The sequence below is a fragment of the Coregonus lavaretus genome (genome assembly GCF_964263955.1).
Source record: "Coregonus lavaretus genome assembly, chromosome: 36".
Taxonomy (NCBI): Eukaryota; Metazoa; Chordata; class Actinopteri; order Salmoniformes; family Salmonidae; genus Coregonus; species Coregonus lavaretus.
Window position 1 is genome coordinate 28,425,515 of NC_140023.1, and position 23,721 is coordinate 28,449,235.

The 23,721-nt window shown below is 43.6% G+C and overlaps 1 protein-coding gene across 7 annotated transcripts in view; it reads left to right on the plus strand.

Moving 5' to 3' along the window:
* Positions 1-20,519, plus strand: part of LOC311110577 (fibroblast growth factor receptor 2-like) — a 109,663-nt gene extending 89,144 nt beyond the window's left edge. For 6 of the 7 annotated variants that reach the window (XM_084153090.1, XM_084153091.1, XM_084153088.1 and 3 more), the window contains 4 exons: positions 3,961-4,031; positions 14,089-14,226; positions 14,755-14,860; positions 20,279-20,504. In XM_084153090.1, the coding sequence (XP_084009216.1) occupies positions 3,961-4,031; positions 14,089-14,226; positions 14,755-14,860; positions 20,279-20,443 (480 nt within the window). In that variant the 3' untranslated portion in view covers positions 20,444-20,504. Of the gene's footprint in view, positions 1-3,960; positions 4,032-14,088; positions 14,227-14,754; positions 14,861-20,278 lie in introns of all 7 variants that reach the window. The other variant, XM_084153094.1, reaches the window with a different exon arrangement.
* The last annotated feature ends 3,202 nt before the right edge of the window (positions 20,520-23,721 follow it).

Consider the following 23,721-nt stretch of genomic DNA (forward strand, 5'->3'; position numbering starts at 1 on the left):
AATGGATACAGTGGAAGAGAAGGTAGAAAGGAGGGAGTGAAAGGATGATAGGTCCTCCGGAAGTTTAGTTTTCCTCTGTTTTCACTCAGCTTCCCGCAGCCCTGTTCTGTAAGCTCGCAATGTGTCACTCAGCCACGGAGCAGGAGGGTAGGGCAAAGCCGGCCGGGAGGAAAGGGGACAGTGTGAGTCATAGGATGTGGAAAGGGAGGAGAGTAGGGTCGAAGAGGCAGACTCAGGAGACAGGAGGGAGAAGGATTTAGCAGAAGGGAGAGATGATAGGATAGAAGAAGAGAGAGTAGTGGGAGAGAGAGAGCAAAGATTGTGACGGTGCATGACCATCTGGGTAGGGGCTGAGTGATTAGAGTTGGAAGACAGAAAAGGAAACAAAGTGGTGATCAGAGACCTGTAGGGGTGTTGCAGTGAGATTAGTCGGCGAGCAGCCTCTAGTAAAGATGAGGTCAAGCGTATTGCCTGCCTTGTGAGTTGGAGGGGATTGGGAAAGGGTGAGGTCAAAAGAGGCAAGGAGGGGAAAGAGAGAGTTGGAAAGAAGGCGTCGGGAGGTTGAAGTCGCCAAGTACGAAGAGCGGTGAGCCATTGTCAGGAAATTAGTTTATCAAGGTGTCATTCTCATTGAGGAACTCTCCAAGGGCACCTGGTGGGCGATAGATTACAATAATGTTAAGCTTGAGTGGACAAGTGACAGCATGGAATTCAAATGAGGAGATGGACAGGTGAGAGAGGGAGAAAAGAGAAAATCTCCACTTAGGAGAAATGAGTAGACCTGTGCCACCACCACGACGACCAGATGCTCTCGGACTATGAGGGAAAACATAGTCAGATGAAGAAAAAGCAGCTGGAGTAGCAGTGTTCTCTGGGGTGATCCATGTCTCCGTCAGGGCCAAAAAGTCGAGGGACTGAAGGGCAGCATAGGCTGAGATGAACTCAGCGTTCTTGACCGCAGATTGGCAGTTCCAAACGCTGCCAGAGACCCGGAATTTCACATGGGTTGAGCGTGCAGGGTACACTAAATTAGAAGGGTTGCAGCCAAGGGGTGGGGAGCGTCTGTAAAGCCTACAGGGAGAGACGCAATGACTTAACGCTGAGTGAAATAGAGGCTCTGTGGTTACAGGTATAGCTTGATGTAATTTGTGAAATGCTGGATAAAGTATCTGATGAAAACAGGAAAATATATGTTTTAGGTGATTTGAAGATTGACTGGTTTACTACCACCTGTCCTCTGAGGAAAAAGCTTCTTATTTTGTGGCAACTTGACCCAAGTTATGACACTACCAACCACAACGTTCACAAATAGGTCTGGTACCACATCATCGACCTGAATTGATCATATGTTTACTGCTGAGCATTGCTCAAAAGCTATATCAGTGGCACTGGGTTATAGTGATCATAACTTGGTTGCACTTACAAGAAAAAACTAAATACCCAAGGCTTGCCCTAAGGTAGTCTACCGAAGGACCTACAAGGGGTTCAATCAGGATTAATTTGTGGATGAGATTAAGGATGTTCAATGGCTAAAAGTGTATACTGAAGATGATCCTGAAATGGAATTAAGTGTGTTTATGAAATTATTTATGCATATTGTTGATGAGCATGCCCCATTAAGAAAACCCACTGTAAAGTCAAACAGTGCCCCATGGATTGATGATGAGCTGAGAAATCTGATGGTTCAGCGTAATGACGCCAAAAAGGCAGCAGACAGATCTAGCCTACATTATCACTTTCTCTTGCTCACTCGAGGAAGGCAATTTGACCTTGCAAACGAAATCCCCTGCATACTTTTGTAAATTATTGTCATTATTCTACCGATTTGAAAATGTAAATGTAGGCTAATAATAAATGTAATAATAGCATATTTGATCTACCCCAATGAAAACTTGGACAATGAGCATAAATCACATTTCAATAGATGCATGCATCAGTACCTAGGCTGATGATATCAGCAACAGAAATTAATTTACATGGATATGTTCGCTGTCAGCTGGCTACTGTAGGAAAGTTACAATTTAATTAAACATTTGTTATATAAATGTGCCTTTTAGCCCATATGTGTCATCCTATGAAGTGGACATTATGTTGCACACTCACTAGTCTTTCCCTCTCATTTTAGTAGATATATTTTGCCGTAATGATCTGACAACATGCAACGAGGGATGTAGCCTACAGTCAGAGAGGGAAGATGGACAATGTTGATTGGCAGGTGAAATTATGTCCAATGGGGTTGCAAGGTAAAAATGGGACTGGGAGGTGGGATTAGGTTGGCTCCTTTCCTCCTTGCTTGGCAGAGATCTCAGAAAAGGTACAATTGTGAACCTCACAATAGATTGGACTTCCCGAATTTAGTATTTTTTCTGTGACAGAACGTTTATATTTTTCGTAGATTTGTGTTATTCCACAAAGTTCTAGCTAACGCTGCAGTGAGTGGGGGGGGGCTATGACAGATGACAGGATGACAGGAAGTTAGTGGGTGCAGTGTTGTTAGACTTTAGTGCTGCTTTTTATGTAATTCATCATGAACTGTTGCTAGGTAAACTCAAATGTTATGGTTTTATGTCTGCTGCTCTATCCAAGAGATCTATCCAAGAGATCTATCCAAGAGAAGTCAAAAAGTGTTATTTAATGGTAGCTTTTCGGTAACAGTAACAGTAAATGGTAACAGTAAATATTTACACTGTGGTGTTCCTCAAGTTAGCTGCCTAGGCCCACTTCTTTACTAATGATTTACTGTACCCTCAGTAATGAATAAAGCAAGAGTGGTTATGTATGCTGATGACTCTACACTGTATAGCGCTGCATCAGCATATAATGAGTTAACAAATGTACTGAACAAAGAACTAAGAAAAGTGTCTGAGAGGGTTAACATAAACAAATTGGTGTTGACTATTTCTAAAACAAAATGCATTGTATTTGGTCCAAGATATATGCTTGCTGGTGACCCTCAGTTAAACTTGTCGATGGATGGGTTGCCTGTGGAACAAGTTAATAAGACCAAACTACTTGATGTCACATTGGACACAGTTCTCTCCTGGTCTGAACATATAGATAACATTTGTAATTCAAATGGGAAGGGGCATTGCTATAACAAGAAAATGTTCTGAGTATGTAACATCCAGTACTCTTAATCAGGGAATTCAAGCTTTGATTCTATCACACCTAGAGTACTGTCCAGTCATATGGTCATCTGCTGCAAAAAAAACTTGCTCAAAACAGTGCTGCCAGATTAGCTCTTCATTGCTCTAACCGTATGAATGTCAACCGAATGCATCTTAATCTCTCATGGCTTCCCGTTGAAAGATTTATTTGGGGGAATGTAGTAATTTTCAAGAAACCAAAGTATTTTTTTGTCTGACTAGTGTATACAAGTAACGAACATAACCACCAAACCAGACAGGCAAATTAATCTTATACCCCCCAGACCAAGGACAAATTTCCTAAAATCTAGAGTAATATACAGAGCCATCACTGAATGGAATTCTTTACCAAATCACATTTCTCAGGCAAAAAGTAAATCCAACTTCAAGAAAACAATAAAATAACATCTAATGTGATCGACCATATGACTGGACAGATACTAATCCCACTGAATGTTAAATGTATTACCTGTAAGGTATTTTCATTGTCTGTAATATCTACTTGTTAAATGTTTGTAATGTCTTAATGTAAAATGTAATTGTTTGTAATGACTTTTTAGTTCTGTGTTGAACCCCAGGAAGATTAGCTGACATTATGGCATCAGCAAATGGGTATCCTAATAAAAATTATAATCCAATTCCCAGATCTAATGAGATTCCTGGGAATACCAGGAACCTGGAAGAGTGCACGATTGGCGAAGAAATATTGGTCATGAAATACCCCAGAGGATGTCTGTTTGTGCATAGATATCTAACTGTAACTTTTTCAACCCTGTGACCTATTGACCTCTGACCTGTGTGGGTTTGTCCTCAGGGTCGTCTCCCGGTGAAGTGGATGGCTCCTGAGGCGCTCTTCGACCGTGTGTACACTCACCAGAGCGATGTGTAAGTACTGTACCTTGTTTTTACTCTCTCTCACACACATACAGCCCACTGGGCACAGTTGTCAAGTCAACGTCTATTCCACATTGGGTTAACGTAATTTCATTAAAAGCAGGAACTCAGCCTAGACTGTGTTCATTAGGCACCAAACGCAAGAAAACCGATTAAAACAGGGAGGGAATAGCTAGACTTGTACAATAACAAACTTTTATTACATTTATATTTATATTCGTTTTCAGTTGCAAAACACTTGCCATTGTGTGCCCTAATTAACACGACCCTGGCCTACAAACTGTCTGTAGCTCTGTGATGCAAATTGTTTTGCAGCGAGACCGAGGGGGTAAGAGGGTGGGATGGTGGTGGGGGAACGGGTACAGGAGGTCAGTGAGGTGTTTTGATTGTGGTAGAGTTAGGGGGTGCGGGGGTATTTTTTGGCGGGTGGGTTGTGTACCGGCCGGTCTGTGGCGAAAATGAAAGTTTCACGCTAGACTTGCAGCCAATGCTGTGTTACTAATCTGCCTGTCTTCAAAGCCTCTGGAAAGGGGCCAGAGTCCACCTCCCCCTGCCCTGCACGGAAGTCTCCCCTAGGCCTCCTTCAAGTCCTTCACACATATCTGAACGCAACAATACCACCGCGCCCCCAACCTCCAAATTAGGCCTCCTTTTTCTCCTCTCTCACCTTCCCCCCATTCTGCACACACTCGTCTCTCAGTCTTGAGTCTTCATTCTTTGAACATGTGGGTCATCTTTTTCGGGGGCCTTTTCCGTTAACAAAATAATCCCCATTTTCCCCCTCTCCGTTTTTATTCATCTCGTATGTGAATGGCAGCAGACCCATCTTTCCTCCTTTCCTCATCTCTTTCAAGTAGTACTTGCTCTAAAAAAGGAAACAGAAGAACAAAAAGAGTAGCCAATTCCCCGATTCGGAATCACACCTTGGGCAAAAACCGATCCATAACATGACATCAGATTCAATGAATATATATATATATGTTGTTTTGACAAATGGACCCAGGGGACTGTAGGTAGTGTAGGTTTAGGAGGCAGGCTGAGATAGGGGAAAGGTAACCTGTTTATCTGCCAGTTGGCCACAGAGTTGGTCCACTAACCTAGGAAAAGGGCACCATGGGTAGGCTATGCTACGGCAGTGTGGGTGGTGGGGCTGGGTGGTGTGCGTGTGTGCGTGCGTGTGTGTGTGGAGGGTTGAGGATGTCTCATTTGGATTACGTAATACCCCCCCGAGTGTACAACCTTTTAGCTCCAGACTCCAGCCCTTTTAGACTGACTGGTTTATGGTGATATTTTGATTCATGGTCTGATGTATGATCTCCTTTTTACAATTCATATACAAATTGTTGTTTGTCAATACCATAAATACAGTATGTATGCGCTGTATGTAAGTGCTTAAAATATAAGTGTAATATGAGTCAGATTGACGCTCAGACAAGAATGTTACAGAGGAAAATGCCCAACCATCTAATAGTGAGCACTGATTTGAGCCATTTAGGCTAGTTAACAGATCAGCCTCACCCCCCCATTCCCCTGTTGTAAACTACCTTTGTGTGTTTTGGTTGGTTTTGGCCTTTCACTACGATGCAGCCTTTGTATAAACACTAGCTATGGCATGGTTGGATATCAGGTCACTTGCTGTGTGTGTGTGTGTGTTTGTGTGTGTGTGTGTGTGTGTGTGTGTGTGTGTGTGTGTGTGTGTGTGTGTGTGTGTGAGAGAGATAATCTGTTAGTTTGTGTATATCTACATGGGCCAATGGATGCGAGGTGAGCGATGGACACAAAGTGCCATTGAATGGAGCAGAGGCGTATGTAAACAAACGGAGAGATGTGGAGAGAGATAGGAGAGAACTAATTCAGGGCGGTTATGTCAACACATGGATGGAGAGATACCCACAGTCTTTGTGTCATGCCGTGGCCTCTTTGGGTCACTAACATAGGCGTGTAGCTCTGTGTGTGTGTGTGTGTTTGTGTACCGCCTTTCCCTGCGTGTGCTATAATACACTCTTTGTTGCTCCCAACACACACACTGCCATGATGATTCATTGATTTTTTTGTTGAGATATGCCATTCCATGGAAGTGTTGACTGTTTTCAGTGTATCTTTCCCCTAGGATTTATTCTGCTGCTAAATTCATTTAGGGGAAACATTGATCTTGTGTATCTTGTGTCGATACAACATGCTATTGATGAATGTCAATATCAGGGTATTATTGATGCTTTAAATGAGCGATGTAATAATGACCGGACACTGTACAGTACAGTGACAATGTACAGTAGAAGTGAACTAGCTATTAATACAGTCATCCGTTACATAATAGTAATATATACTGTTAGCCTTGTTATCTCTGAGTGGGTGGTCCAGTTCACTGTTTGTTTTGGTGTGTCACTCTGACTGGTGACTGGACAATGGGGGCCAGTGTGACACTGTGACTGTCCAGTATCAGGACAAATGGCGTCTTTGATGCCAGCAGGGCCAGCTTGGCACTGCCCACCAGCTGTAGGAGTGGGTCGGTGCCGCGGGGTTGTGCGGGCTACCAGAGGGAGGGCAGAACGAGGGCATTGATAGTTACACCCTGCTACAGCTCACCCAAGCTCATCACCAAAACCTCTCTCTGCAACTGGATCCTGGACTTCCTGACGGGCCGCCCCAGTTGGTGAGGGTAGGCAACAACACCTCCGCCACGCTGACCCTCAACACCGGGGCCCCTCAGGGGTGTGTGCTTAAGGCGTCCGCATGCTTCCCAGCCGAAACAGTTCGGAAGAGTTTGTGCATATATTATGACGACATTTTAGGACGTTTTTGTTAGTCTTGGACTTCGTTGAGGTTTTTTTCCAGCTGTTCGGGCAAACACATTTTTTTCTGGAGGCAAGCCAAAGTTCGGAGTCGAAGTCTAAGCCCCTTCAGCTTTTTTCTCGTTGTTCAAGCGAAGGTCTTTTGAGGGGTATACGAACATGCTGACACCTTTAGTCCCCCCCGTACTCCCTGTTCAACCATGACTGCGTGCCCACGCACTACTCCCAACACCACCAAGTTAGCTGACTACACGAAAGTGGTAGGCCTGATCACCGACGGCAATGGTCCACACACACCCGCATAGTCGTGAAGAGGGCACAACAGCGCCTCTTTACATCACTAAGGACTTAAAATGGTCCACACACACCCGCACAGTCGTGAAGAGGGCACAACAGCGCCTCTTCCCCCTCAGGAGGCTGAAAAGATTGTAAATGGGCCCTTCGATCCTTAAAAAGTTCTACATCTACGCCATTGCTTGGTATGGCAAATGCACCGCTCTCGACCGCAAAGCTCTACAGAGTGTGGTGCCGACGGCCCAGTACATCACTGTGGCCGAGCTCCCTGCCATCCAGGACATTTTGAGGCGATGTCAGAGGAATGCCCGAAAAATTGCCTAAGACTTCAGCCACCCAAGCCATAGACTGTTCATTCTGCTACCGTCCGGCAAGTGGTACCGGAGCATCGGTTCTCGGATCAACAGGCTCCGAGACAGCTTCTACCCCCAAGCCATAACACTGTTAAATAGTTAATTCAATGGTTACCCGGACTATCTGCATTGACCCTATCTTGCACTGACTCTATACACACTCACATACATACAGTGCATTCGGAAAGTATTCAGACCCCTTCCGTTTTTCCAAATTCTGTTACTTTACAGCCTTATTCTAAAATGGATAAAATTATTTTAATCAATACCCCATAATGACAAAGTGAAAACAGTTTTTTAGAAATGTTTGCAAATGCATAAAAAATATAAAACTTAAATATCACATTTACATAAGTATTCAGACCCTTTTGTCAGTACTCTGTTGAAGCAAATACAAAAATGAAATATATATATATTTAAACCTTATTTACATAAGTATTCAGACGTTTTGCTATGAGACTCGAAATTGAGCTCAGGTGCATCCTGTTTCTATTGATCATCCTTGAGATGTTTCTACAACTTGATTGGAGTCCACCTGTGGTAAATTCAATTGATTGGACATTTGGAAAGGCACACACCTGTCTATATAAGGTCCCACAGTTGACAGTGCAAAAACCAAGCCATGAGGTCGAAGGAATTGTCCGTAGAGCTCCGAGACAGGATTGTGTCGAGGCACAGATCTTGGGAAGGGTACCAAAACAATTCTGCAGCCTTGAAGGTCCCCAGGAACACAGTGGCCTCCATCATTTTTAAATGGAAGAAGTTTGGAGGGAGAGAAGGGCCTTGGTTAGGGAGATGACCAAGAACCCGATGGTCACTCTGACAGAGCTCTAGAGTTCCTCTGTGGAGATGGGAAAACCTTCCAGAAGGACAACCATCTCTGCAGCACTCCACCAATCAGGCCTTTATGGTAGAGTGGCCAGACGGAAGCAACTCCTCAGTAAAAGGCACATGACAAGTTGCTTGGCCGCGTCATCACACAGTGACATCATCAGAGTGCGCAGCTGAACACTGTATGCTGGAAAAACTTGGTTGTTATTTTTGACTAAAACATAACCAATATTTGTTAAATATAAATACCGAACTTGTTTTTGCATGGATTCCGTGACGTGGTTAGCTTTTAACAGCTAGGACCGCTATTTCTTGTCCCGGAATCCAGCTTAACAGCCTGCTTGACAGAGCCGCTAAACTGCTAGCCATCAAGCTAACAAAGTTAGTCCCAGATTAGTTATGCAATGGAGCCCTCTTTGTCTGGAGAAATAAAGGAACGGTTCCAGCGCTGTAGGAGCTGTATCTACTATGCTTTCTTTCGGGACAAACCGGATCACTCAGAGTTCCAATGCTGCAATTGTTTGCTTGCTGAGGATTAAGGCTTGAGGTGGCAGCCTTGATTACGCAGGTCGCCAGCCTACGTAAGAAACTGGGGAAAATGCAGAGTGAAAAGTTTACATTTTCTACGCCGGTGGCTGGACGGCATTCGTGCTTGTTGGATGCATCTCCGCCTTGTCGTTTGTCGTTATCCGAATGGCCGGTGTTGCCTGGAGCTCCCCCATATGATAGCGGAGTCGAAGGAGCACAGCAAGAGGAGCATGGCAATCAACGATGGTCGCATGTCACGAGCGGTGGAAGCCAAAGACAGCGGCCTCCCGCAAAGCAGTTAACACTCCCAACGAGAGGCCCGGAGCGGATACAAACAACGAATAGTTTCGCCATCCTGTAGCCTGATCTTCCTGCACCTTCGTCGCTGGGGGTACCTGTGTTTGCAGCCGCAGTGCCTACTCCTACGATTTCGAAGTCGACGTCGGCAACCTTCCGTCCCTGCTCTGGATCGAGCAGGGCTTCTCCATCTGTCGGAGGCCTGTGCCGGGAGCAACAGGCTCAAGTTATCCTGCCTCTCGCCCATCCATAAAGGGTTCTCTGAATCCTGTGAAGCGTGGGAGTGGGCGGATTTCCTCAACTGTGATTTTGGGCAGCTCCATGGTAAGAAATGTGACCGTTCCTGGTGCAAAAACAATGTCCTATCCCGGAGCTCGAGTAAATGACATTACTAAGCTGCTCCTGAATGTAGTACATCAGGACATGGCGATCGATTCTATCATAGTCCATGTGGGTTATAATGACATTATGAAGAGCAGCTCTGAACAGTTGAAACTGGATTTTAAAGAGCTGATTGACTCTCTACTAGACACTAATAAAAGACCCATCTTATCTGGCCCTGTGCCCTCTCTGAATCGTGGCATTGAACGCTTTAGCAGGATTCTCTCTCTTCACAACTGGCTACGTGATTATTGCAGCTCAATGGGTGTAACTTTTGTTGACAATTTCGCTACTTTTTGGAAATAAAACACTTCTTATAAGGAGGATGGGATCCACCCAAATCATTTGGGTTCCTGGATCCTTTCACAGTATAATAAGGCTGCATTGAGACAATGACTTATCAATGACCCAAGCCCAGCTCAGTTAATCCCTACCATTGTGACGCTAAGTTGTCATAATGCTTCAGCAAATGTACATTATACCAGGGGCGTTGGTAGACACAATGTAAGTAACCTAATTTATGTCCCTCTAACTGTCCTGAATGCCTCTGCTGCTCCTACAGCTATTGTATGCAGTAATCATGTGCCTATGAACCAGATTTATACTGTTAGCACCAAGGCGGTGTGCCCTAGTAGGAAGTCCACTGTGTGTAGCTAAACCTGCACTAACATAAATAACATGATAATATTTACTTCTGCTAAACTTCCCAGTAAAGCAAGGAAAACAAGTAAGCATCCCAGAAGAAAAGTGTTAAAAATAGCCCACGTTAACATATGTAGCTTAAGAAACAAGGTTCATGAAATCAAAAATGTTCTAGTAACAGACGACATTCATATTCTGACTATCTCTGAAACTCACTTAGATAATACCTTTGATGATACAGTGGTAGCAATACAAGGTTATAACATTTACAGAAAGTACAGAAATGCCTAAGGTGGAGGTGTTGCTGTTTATATTCAGAACCACATTCCTGTAAAGCTTAGAGAGGATGTCATGTTAAATACTGTTGAAGTAATATGGCTACAGGTTCATCTGCCTCACCTAAAGCCCATTCTGGTGGGAAGCTGCTATAGACCACCGAGTGCTAACAGTCAGTATCTGGATAACGTGTGAAATGCTTGATAATGAATGTGATATCAACAGAGAGGTATATTTTCTGGTTGATTTAAATATTGACTGGCTTTCATCAAGCTGCCCACTCAAGAAAAAGCTTCAAACTGTAACCAGTGCCTGCAACCTGGTTCAGGGTATCAGTCAACCTTCCAGGGTAGTTACAAACAGCACAGGAATGAAATCATCAACATGTATTGATCACATCTTTGCTAATGCTGCAGAAATTAGCTTGAAAGCAGTATCCAGATCCATCGGATGTAGTGATCACAATATAGTAGCCATATCTAGGAAAACCAAAGTTCCAAAGGCTGGGCTTAATATAGTTTATAAGAGATACAATAAGTTTTGTAGTGATTCCTATGTTGTTGATGTAAAGAATATTTGTTTGTCCGTGGTGTGTAATGAGGAGCAAACAGACACTGCACTTGACACATTTATGAAATTGCTTATTCCAGTTACTAATAAGCATGCACCCATTAAGAAAATGACTGTAAAAACTGTTAAATCCCAGTGGATTGATTAGGAATTTTAAAATGGTATGGTTGAGAGGGATGAGGCAAAAGGAATGGCAAATAAGTCTAGCTGCACAACCGATTGGCAAACGTATTGCAAATTGAGAAATGATGTGACTAAACTGAATAAAAAGAAGAAGAAACTACACTATGAAACAAAGATAAATGACATAAAGAGGAAAAAGGCAAACTCAGCTCCATCATTCATTGAATCAGATCATTCATCACAAAACTGACTTCAATTATTTTTTTCATTGGCAAGATTAGCAAATTTAGGCATGACATGCCAGCAACAAATGCTGACATTACACATCCAAGTATATCTGACCAAATTCTGAAAGACAAGCATTGTAATTTTGAATTCCGTAAAGTGAGTGTGGAAGAGGTGAACAAATGATTGTTGTCTATCAACAATGACAAGCCACCGGGGTCTGACAACTTGTATGGAAAATTACTGAGGATAATAGCGGACGATATTGCCACTCCTATTTGCCATATTTTCAATTTAAGCCTAATAGAAAGTGTGTGCCTCAGGCCTGGAGGGAAGCAAAAGTACAGTCAGGTCCATAAATATTTGGACATTGACCAAGTTATTATTATTTTAGTTGTCTACCACAGCATATTGGAGTTGAAATTAAAGAATGAACGGTGTAGGAATTACAGCACTTTTTATATGTGGTCCCCCCTGTTTTAAGGGACCAAAAGTAATTGGACAATTGGCTGCTCAGCTGTTCCATGGCCAGGTGTGTGTTATTCCCTCATTAGTTCATTTACAAGGAAGCAGATAAAAGGTCTAGAGTTGATTTCAAGTGTGGCATTTGCATTTGGAATCTGTTGCTGTTAACCCTCAATATGAAGTCTAAAGAGCTGTCCCTGCCAGTGAAGCAGGCTGAAAATCAAAACAAACCCATCAGAGAGATAGCAAAAACATTAGGTGTGGCCTAATCAACTATTTGGTACATTCTTAAAAAGAAAGAACGCAAAAAGTTACCTGTCTAACAGAACACAGAGGGTGTTCTTTAATGGAAGCCTCTACAACATAATCCAGGTAGAATCAGAATTTCCCCAGGGCAGCTGTCTAGGCCCCTTACTTTTTTCAATCTTTACTAATGACATGCCACTGGCCAGTGTGTCTATGTATGCGGATGACTCAACACTATACACGTCAGCTACTACAGCGACTGAAATGACTGCAACGCTTAACAAAGAGCTGAAGTTAGTTTCAGAGTGGGTGGTAAGGAATAAGTTAGTCCTAAATATTGATAAAAACGAAAAGCATTGTATTTGGGGCAAATCATTCACTGAACCCTAAACCTCAACTAAATTTTGTAAAAAATAATGTGGAAATTGAGCAAGTTTAGGTGACTAAATTGCTTGGAGTAACCCTGGATTGTAAACTGTCATGGTCAAAACATATTGATACAACAGTAGCTAAAATGGGGAGAAGTCTGTCCATAATAAAGCGCTGCTCTACCTTCTTCACAGCACTATCAACAAGGCAGGTCCTACAGGCTCTAGTTTTGTCGCACCTGGACTACTGTTAAGTCGTGTGGTCAGGTGCCACAAAAAGGGACATAGGAAAATTGCAAATGGCTCAGAATAGGGCAGCATGGCTGGCCCCTGGAGAGCTAACATTAATAATATGCATGTCAATCTCTCCTGGCTCAAAGAGGAATTGACATGTTGAATGCAATGAGCTGTCTGTTTGAACTACTGGCGCACAGCTCGGACACCCATGCATACCCCACAAGACATGCCACCAGAGGTCTCTTCACAGTCCCCAAGTACAGAACAGACTATGGGAGCCGCACAGTACTACATAGAGCCATGACTACATGGAACTCTATTCCACATCAAGTAAATGATGCAAGCAGTAAAAATAGATTTAAAAAACAGATAAAAATACACCTTATGGAACAGCGGGGACTGTGAAGCAACACAAACATAGGCACAGACACATGCATACACACACACGATAACATACGCACTATACACACACGTACACATGGATTTTGTATTGTAGATATGTGCTAGTGGTGGAGTAGGGGCCTGAGGGCACACAGTGTGTTGTGAAATCTGTGAATGTATTGTAATGTTTTTTAAATTGTATAACTGCTTTAATTTTGCTGGACCCCAGGAAGAGTAGCTGATGCAGATAATTAAACAGATAAACCGCAACATGACAGCAATTGTAGGAATGCGACTGTGTTTAATCTTTGTAGGCTAATACATTTTTTTTTTCATTAGAACAATCTCTGGGATTTCTTATAATTTGTTAGGTGTTGTTTACACTGTTTAATCTAACACCTGTTTGGCAGTGGCACACACACAGCGCTCAGTTTACCCACTTTCTCCTTCTTCTTCTTCTTAAGATTATTTGTATCGTTATTATTATTAAGTACAAGCTTTTTATTTTGAAAATGAACTAACAAATTAAATGTTCTGGCTAATTTGGCTATGGCCTGAGTATTATATTAATACAACAGAACAGAACACAACAGAAGAACACGTCAATAAAATAACAAATGGAGTCTTGAATAATTATATAAATGTTCTGGATATTATTAGCTATAGGCCGGCCAATGGCCTAACAGGTGCATGCATGTGTCACGTGAACAGAGCATAGCACATTTAGCGAATAGGGAATGTTTTTGCAGTCTCAAGAAATGAGGGATTTCGGTAACTTTTCAGTCAGAGAAACAAGTAAGAAACAAATGAATAACTAATTAGATAGCAGCTTCAGCACCCCGGATAGCGCAATGCACACGACAGCCTGTGCCTGCAGCTGACAGGGAGGAGAGAGAGATAAAGTGTGCCATTCACACAGGCACTGTAAAAAATATATATAAATACATGGCACGGCATGTCCCGGCCATTAAACAATTCTTGAAAACACAGGCCCCGAACCCGAAATTGAGAACTCTAGTGTGTATGTTTTTCTTCCCAGCTGGTCATTTGGGGTGCTAATGTGGGAGATCTTCACCCTGGGGGGTTCTCCGTACCCCGGCATCCCCGTAGAGGAGCTCTTCAAGCTGCTGAAAGAGGGCCATCGCATGGACAAGCCTGGCAACTGCACCAACGAGCTGTATGATTGTATTTTTATCTCACACACATACGCATGCACGCAGGCAGGCACACACACACACGCACACAAATGTGCACACACACACACATAAACATAAACATCAGATCCATGACCCTACACAGCTGGCCTGGGTCTGTATCAATGTCCTCATTCACAATGGGCCCTCTCCAGTCACACAGAAAACAGTGTCATGGCCTGCACCGTGAATGTAGGGCCTAATATTCTCACACTGTAATGGAAACAGTGAAGCCCACAGTGGAGACAGACAGACAGACCTAGGATAGGATTGGCATTGGCGTCCATCAGCCTTGAACGTTAGAGAGTACAGAGAAATAGAACCTGCATAGCTTGGTGTTTGGATTGTCTGGTTCATACCTGGACACCTAGGCTCAGAGAAATTAGTCTTAATCATCTCACCCACTTTGACAGTGTTTTAGAGAAGAGCAGCAGTCTGTTTAATGGGTGACAAGGCATGTACTTTGGAAATATATAATATAATACTTTTGTTAACCTCTCTCTCTCTCTCAGGTACATGATGATGAAAGACTGTTGGCATGCCATTTCCTCCCATCGGCCCACCTTCAAGCAGCTGGTGGAGGATCTAGACCGCATCCTCACCCTGGTCACCAATGAGGTGAGGGCACAAACCAGAGTCACACCTGTTCACACTAGGGCTGTGGCGGTCATGAAATTCTGTCAGCCGGTGATTGACATACAAATAACTGCCGGTCTGACGGTAATTGACCGTTAATTAACATATACACGTTTAGCATCTCCGGTTTCCACGCATAGCCTACAAGCCACTGATGTGGACCTTTGGAACATCTACATTTTTTTAAAAGTCTAATAAATCCATTTAATATAGCCTACACTATCACACACACACTTCATCAGTCTCTCATTCAGTCTGACAAGCATTTGATTTAGAATGGTCCATTATCATGCAGCTGTCGGAACAGGGGCAGGGTAAAAAAAATACCTGTCATCCTATGCACTTGAATAGCGAATGGAGGACGCTTTTCCCGCGGTTAATTTTCCTACCTGCCAGGTAGGCTACTCCAGTTGTAAAGCGAAGCAATGTGCTTAATTTTAGAAAAGTTGAGAAATAAATATATTAGGCCTAGCCTATAGAAACCTGATGGGATCATCCTCTTTTTAATAGAGGCCATCAAAACTATTTTCTCACGCAATTGCTTAGCATGACATATAGAAATGTTGCGCAACATGGGCTTATAGAAACACTTATTTCATTCCATGCATCAACCAGCTATGAGGAGCTGGCTCTCACTGCGCAACATGTGATCCTGTTTTGCTCAAACTCTGAATGCCAGAGCTCTCATGAAGTGTTTGATTAGATTTTCTAATGCATTTGCATTGATGTCAGAGTGATTAGTGGGACAATAGAGTGCTGAGTACCGACCATTAGCGACTGACCGTTAGCAAGTTTGATAGGCTACTAATGACCATCAGAGAGCAGTTTTGGAGAAGTCTAGTTACCGTGACCGTCAAGTGGAATTTGACTGCTGTCATGACTCGTGACTACCGGTGTGGCGGTAATGCGGTCACTGTAACAGCCCTAGTTCACACTCACCTACAATCTGAAGTCAGAGCAAGTGACTTACAGTGCCTTCGGAAAGTATTCAGACCCCTTGACCTTTTCCATATTTTGTTACGTTACAGCCTTATTCTAAAATTGATTAAATAAAAACAAATCCTCAGCAATCTACACACAATACCCCATAATGATTAAGCAAAAACGGGTTTTTAGAAATGTTTGCACATTTATAAAAAATCAAAAACAGAAATACCTTATTTACATAAGTATTCAGACCCTTTGCTATGAGACTCGAACTTGCATGTCAGAGAAAAAACCAAGCCATGAGGTCAAAGGAATTCAAATCAAATTTTCTTTGTCACATGCGCCGAAAACAACAGGTGTAGACCTTACAGTGAAATGCTTACTTACAAGCCCTTAACCAACAATGCAGTTTTAAGAAAGAATACCAAGAAAAATCACAAAAAATACAATATAAAATAATAAGAAATAAAAGTAACAAATAATTAAAGAGCAGCAGTAAAAATAACAATAGCGAGGCTATATACAAGTTGTACCGGTACCGAGTCAATGTGCGGGGGCACCAGTTAGTCGAGGTAATTGAGGTAATATGTTATTGAGGTAATTGAGTTATTAAAGTGACTATGCATAGATAATAAACAGAGAGTAGCAGCAGCATAAAAGAGGGGGTGGGGGCAATGCAAATAGTCTGGGTAGCCATTTGATTAGATGTTCAGGAGTCTTATGGCTTGGGGGTAGAAGCTGTTTAGAAGCCACTTGGACCTAGACTTGGCGCTCCGGTACCGCTTGCCATGCGGTAACAGAGAGAACAATCTATGACTAGAGTGGCTGGAGTCTTTGGCAATTTTTAGGGCCTTCCTCTGACACCGCCTGGTATAGAGGTCCTGGATGGCAGGAAGCTTGGCCCCAGTCATGTACTGGGCCGTACGCACTACCCTCTGTAGTGCCTTGCGGTCGGAGGCCGAGCAGTTGCCATACCAGGCAGTGATGCAACCAGTCAGGATGCTCTCGATGGTGCAGCTGTAGAACCTTTTGAGGATCTGAGGACCTATGCCAAATCTTTTCAGTCTTCTTAGGTGGAATAGGTTTTGTCGTTCCCTCTTCACGACTGTCTTGGTGTGCTTGGACCATGTTAGTTTGTTGGTGATGTGGACACCAAAGAACTTGAAGCTCTCAACCTGCTGCACTACAGCCCCGTCGATGAAAATGGGGACGTGCTCGGTCCTCTACTTTTTCCTGTAGTCTACAATCATCTCCTTTATCTTGATCACGTTGAGGGAGAGGTTGTGTCCTGGCACCACACGGCCAGGTCTCTGACCTCCTCCCTATAGGCTGTCTCGTCGTTGTCGTCTCGTCGTTGTCGGTGATCAGGCCTACCACTGTTGTGTCATCGGCAAACTTAATGATGGTGTTGGAGTCGTGCCTGGCCATGCAGTCATGAGTGAACAGGGAGTACAGGAGGGGACTGAGCACGCACCCCTGAGGGGCCCCCGTGTTGAGGATCAGCGTGGCGGATGTGTTGTTACCTACCGTTACCACTTGGGGGCGGCCCGTCAGGAAGTCCAGGATCCAGTTTCAGAGGGAGGTGTTTAGTTCCAGGGTCCTTATCTTAGTGATGAGCTTTGAGGGCACTATGGTGTTGAACGCTGAGCTGTAGTCAATGAACAGCATTCTCACATAGGTGTTCCCTTTGTCCAGGTGTGAAAGGGCAGTGTGGAGCGCAATAGAGATTGCATCATCTGTGGATCTGTTGGGGCGGTATGCGAATTGGAGTGGGTCTAGGGTTTCTGGGATAATGTGAGCCATGACCAGCCTTTCAAAACACTTCATGGCTACAGACGTTAGTGCTACAGGACAGTAGTCATTTAGGCAGGTTACCTTAGTGTTATTGGGCACAGGCACTATGGTGGTCTGATTGAAACATGTTGGTATTACAGACTCAGACAGGGAGAGGTTGAAAATTGTCTTTAGAGCTCTGAGACAGGATTGTGTCGAGGCACAGATCTGGGGAAGGGTACCAAAGAATTTCTGCAGCATTGTAGGTCCCCAAGAACACAGTGGCTTCCATCATGGAAGAAGTTAGGAACCACCAAGACTCTTCCTAGAGCTGGCCACCCGGCCAAACTGAGCAATCGGGGGAGAAGGGCCTTGGTCAGGGAGGTGACCAAGAACCCGATGGTCACTCTGACAGAGCTAAAGAGTTCCTCTGTGGTGATGGGAAACCTTCCAGAAGGACAACCATCTCTGCAGCACTCCACCAATCAGGCCTTTATGGTAGAGTGGCCAGACGGAAGCCACTCCTCAGTAAAAGGCACATGACAGCCCGCTTGGAGTTTGCCAAAAGGCTCCTAAAGACTCTCAGACCATGAGAAACAAGATTCTCTGGTCTGATGAAACTAAGAATGAACTCTTTGACCTGAATGCCAAGCGTCACGTCTGGAGGAAACCTGGCACCATCCCTAAACTCCCCAAATACAGGTGTGCCAAGCTTGTAGTGTCATACCCAAGAAGACTCGATTATGTAATCACTGCCAAAGGTATTTCAACAAAGTACTGAGTAAAGGGTCTGAATACTTATGTAAATGTGTTATTTCAGTTTTTTATTTTAAATAAATTAGCAAAAATTCAAAAAAACAGTTTTTGCTTTGTCATTATGGGCTATTATGTGGAGATTGATGAGGGGGGAAAAAAAACAATTTAATCAATTTTAGAATAAGGCTGTAATGTAACAAAATGTGGAAAAAGTCAAGGGGTCTGAATACTTTCCAATTTTGGGGTCAATTCCCTTTAGTAGTAAACTGAAATTCCAACCAAAAATAATTCCCAGTTGATTAGCATTGAGGAAAAAATAGAATTGGAATTTCAGTTTACCTCCTGAATTGACTGAATTTAAATGGCGACCCCAAGTCTGCTGACCTCGTATCCGTGGAAGTGCTCGGTCACTGAGAAGTATGACATAAAAGCATGTCTCGCTTCTCCAAAAGCTTGGAAAAAGGTAAACATGATACAGGCTCACGGACACTCCAATTGGGGGCAAGCAAAGTTGAACAACACCTTTTTTTAACAATAATGTTCAAAAAGCATTAGAAGGAACCTGCATTGGCTGACACATGACCTTTACAGTGACCAGAAAATGGCAGGCCCCAGAGCTGTGGCCATGGCCCACTGATGTTGCCCAATCATAGAGAGCTACTCCAAGCTATTCCTCGCCTCGGAATAATGGCTTGTGTTTCTTTCCGTTCTGCTTCTGTCATGTGTGATATCCGTGCACAGGCCTGAGGAGAGGCTGTGGATGGAAATCTGTCAGGGCTCATCTGGCCTCAGACTGGGACTCCATAGATAATGCCAAAAGCCCCAACTTCAAGGTTTCAGAGTTTGAACTTTTGAAATGTAATAAAGCGCCCCTTTTTCCCTTCTCCAAACCACTGGCATATGTGGAGCTCTTTAGTAATGTGAGCTGCCTTGTGTTGAGCTGAGAAAATGGAAGCCAGCACTCTTTTTAAGAAGAACGCTCAAACCCCAAGAACGCTTCTAAGGAGAGAGGAGGGTGCAGGGATAAATAAAAAAGGAGATTAAAAAAACGCTAAACACTGGTTCAAGTTGAAAAAGCCCCAATATTAATACAAAATATATTTGGGTGAGCACTGAAGGTTGCCAGACTATGTTCAGCCACGTTCCAATTTCAGATGTCAGGTTTGTTTGGACTGTGCTGGGTAGTGACATTAAGCGGAGCGGTATGGATGTAGCCCAGGGTTGGGTGCCCCTCTCTTTTAGTTTGAACAGTCTCTCTCTCTCTCCCTCTGGGTTCCCCCCCCCCCCCCTCTCGTTTGAACGCTCTCTCTCTGGTCTCTTTCTCTCTCTCCCTCTCTCTGGTCTCTCTCTCTCTCTGGTTTCTCTTTCTCTCTGGGCTCGCCACCCTCTACCTCTTTCTCTCTGGTATCTCTTTTTCTCTCTCTCACTGGTCCCCCCACCCTCGCTCTCTCTCTCTCTCCCTCCCTCCCTCTCTCTCTTGTTCTCTCTTGCTCTCTTGTTCTTTCTCTCTCTCTGTGTGCTCTCCCTTGCCCGCCCAGACACATTGAACCACTTTATACTGAGACTAACAGCAACCAGGTCAGCATTGGTCTATGTGAACCGTGCTGGAAAGTTCCCCTCGCTCCAGCACGCACCATTTATTAAGTATTATTCGTACAAATATTTTTATACGGATCCGATTTAAGATTATTTTCTCTCTTGGCGCCGCCAACATTTTTCATAAATCTGTCAAGCGTGATTTAGGAATAGTTTATAGTTTACATAAATAAATTAATGAAGATGATACTCCATATGTCCATCACTGTCCTCCTGAAATGCCTGTCTCTATTTTGGTATTTTCCATCTCTCTTGCTCTTTTCTCTTACTCTCTATCTCTCCTCTCTAAACCTGTGAGTGTTATAGTTGTCTCACCCCCTTCTTCCCTCTTACCCTGTCTATGTTTAGGAGTATCTGGACCTGTGTGCCCCAGCGGAGCAGTATTCTCCCAGCTTCCAGGACACACGCAGTTCCTGTTCCTCCGGTGATGACTCCGTGTTCTCCCATGACCCCTTACCAGAGGAGCCCTGCCTCCCAAAGTACCAGCACATCAATGGGGGCGTCAAAACATGAGGCCTCCCCTCCCCTCCTCAATCCCCCCATCCAGCCTGACCTGCCCCTCACCCTTACAACCCCCCCCCCCCCCCCCCACAAAGAGACACTTCCATAAAGAGAAACTGAGATATACCACCACAACCAACCCCCTCAAACCACAAACCTCCTGCCCCCCCAACCCCCCTCTGGCTCCCAATGGACTAATGGACCGGATGGGACTGGGCTGGTGGCAGCGCTGCTGTTAGAACACATACACCCACACTCACCCACGTTCATACACATGTTCAAGGTCTTAAGGAGACCTTGCCGTTTTTTTTTTTTTGTTTGGTTGTTTTCCACAAGAGTTTGGAATTTACAATTTGTGCATTCCATGATTCCATTCCGTTGGCTGGCATTCTAAGACTTTAGTTTGTTCCCAGAGGGAAAATATGGACCATAATGAACTGAAAAAACAAGGGACTCAAAAAGAGGACAGCAAAATAGGAAGGGACTGAAAGGAAGCATCAACTAACAAAAACAGATGAATAGGAGAAGAGCGCATACAGACATTGCCTCTTGTTTATATTTTGTAATATTGTCTTGTTTCTTTTTACCTTCTCTTGATAATCCCACACACATATTATTATTATGGCGAAATATAATGCATAAATATAGTGCTGAGTAAATTTGTAAATATATTCAAATATGTATAAATATATAAATAGTATATATTTACAGTGAATTATTTTTTGTATGGACTCCAGAATAATTCCCCCCTCTCCTCTCCCGTCCTCCCTCTTTGGGTTTGAGACAGGTGTGTCATCACCCAGGTTATGTTTCTGTTCTCTTGTGTTCTTTTAAACACACAAATACAAGCATGCACACGCACCCACACACACAAACACCTGTTTCGCTCTCACTCAATGACACGGTGGAGTATTGGCTTTCAGGGAAAGAGATAGCATGTTAATTTATTTACTTTTTTTATGAAATCAAAAAGTTGAAAAAAGAACAAAAATAGTAAGAAAGAATTAATGCTATTAATGATGCTGATAACAAAGAATAAATAATCCATTATTTTGATTATCGTCATTTTAAATGATCTTTCAGAGGTAACAGAAATGTAGTGGGTGTTTAAAAGATCCTGGTTTCGTACATTTTAGATATAAATGTGAATATTAAGTTACAATTTAAATACTGTACATTTTATAGTCTGCTAATCCCTTTCTTATGTAGATGATGCAGTTTCTATCCCGTCATTTTACTCTTTCTTAGGTTTGCATTTGAAATGAGATTTCTGGATATTTACAGTGCATTCAGAAAGTATTCAGACCTCTTCACTTTTTCCACATTTTGTTACGTTACAGCCTTATTCTAAATGGATTAAATAAAACATTTTCCTCATCAGTCTACACACAATACCCCATAATGACGAAGTGAAAACAGGTTTTTGGACATTTTTGCAAATGTATTAAAAATAAAAAACAGAAATACCTTATTGACATAAGTATTCAGACCCTTTGCTATGAGACTTGAAATTGAGCTCAGGTGCATCCTGTTTCCATTGATCATCCTTGAGATGTTTCTACAACTTGATTGGAGTCCACCTGTGGTAAATGTAATTGATTGGACATGATTTGGAAAGGCACACACCTGTCTATATAAGGTCCCACAGTTGACAGTGCATGTCAGAGCAAAAACCAAGCCATGAGTTGAAGGAATTGTCCGTAGAGCTCCGAGATAGCATTTTGTCGAGATCTGGGGAAGGGTACCAAAACATTTGTGCAGCATTGAAGGTCCCCAAGAACACAGTGGCCTCCTTCATTCTTAAATGGAAGAAGTTTGGAACCACCAAGACTCTTCCTAGAGCTGGCCACCCGGCCAAACTGAGCAATCGGGGGAGAAGGGCCTTGGTCAGGGAGGTGACCAAGAACCCGATTGTCACTCTAACAGAGCTCCAGAGTTCCTCTGTGGAGAACGTATGATCAGAAGGACAACCATCTCTGCAGCACTCCACCAATCAGGCCTTTATGGTAGAGTGGCCAGACAGAAGCCACTCCTCAGTAAAAGGCACATAACAGCCCGCTTGGAGTTTGCCAAAAGGCACCTAAAGGACTCTCAGACCATGAGAAACAAGATTATCTGGTCTGATGAAACCAAGATTGAACTCTTTGGCCTGAATGCTAAGCATCACGTCTGGAGGAAACCTGCCACCTTCCTACGGTGAAGCACATACAGTGGGGAGAACAAGTATTTGATACACTGCCGATTTTGCAGGTTTTCCTACTTACAAAGCATGTAGAGGTCTGTAATTTTTATCATAGGTACACTTCAACTGTGAGAGACGGAATCTAAAACAAAAATCCAGAAAATCACATTGTATGATTTTTAAGTAATTAATTTGCATTTTATTGCATGACATAAATATTTGATACATCAGAAAAGCAGAACTTAATATTTGGTACAGAAACCTTTGTTTGCAATTACAGAGATCATACGTTTCCTGTAGGTCTTGACCAGGTTTGCACACACTGCAGCAGTGATTTTGGCCCACTCCTCCATACAGACCTTCTCCAGATCCTTCAGGTTTCGGGACTGTCGCTGGGCAATACGGACTTTCAGCTCCCTCCAAAGATTTTCAATTGGGTTCAGGTCTGGAGACTGGCTAGGCCACTCCAGGACCTTGAGATGCTTCTTACGGAGCCACTCCTTAGTTGCCCTGGCTGTGTGTTTCGGGTCGTTGTCATGCTGGAAGACCCAGCCACGACCCATCTTCAATGCTCTTACTGAGGGAAGGAGGTTGTTGACCAAAATCTTGCGATACATGGCCCCATCCATCCTCCCCTCAATACGGTGCAGTCATCCTGTCCCATTTGCAGAAAAGCATCCCCAAAGAATGATGTTTCCACCTCCATGCTTCACGGTTGGGATGGTGTTCTTGGGGTTGTACTCATCCTTCTTCTTCCTCCAAACACGGCGAGTGGAGTTTACACCAAAAAGCTATATTTTTGTCTCATCAGACCACATGACCTTCTCCCATTCCTCCTCTGGATCATCCAGATGGTCATTGGCAAACTTCAGACGGGCCTGGACATGCGCTGGCTTGAGCAGGGGGACCTTGCGTGCGCTGCAGGATTTTAATCCATGATGGCGTAGTGTGTTACTAATGGTTTTCTTTGAGACTGTGGTCCCAGCTCTCTTCAGGTAATTGACCAGGTCCTGCCGTGTAGTTCTGGGCTGATCCCTCACCTTCCTCATGATCATTGATGCCCCACGAGGTGAGATCTTGCATGGAGCCCCAGACCGAGGGTGATTGA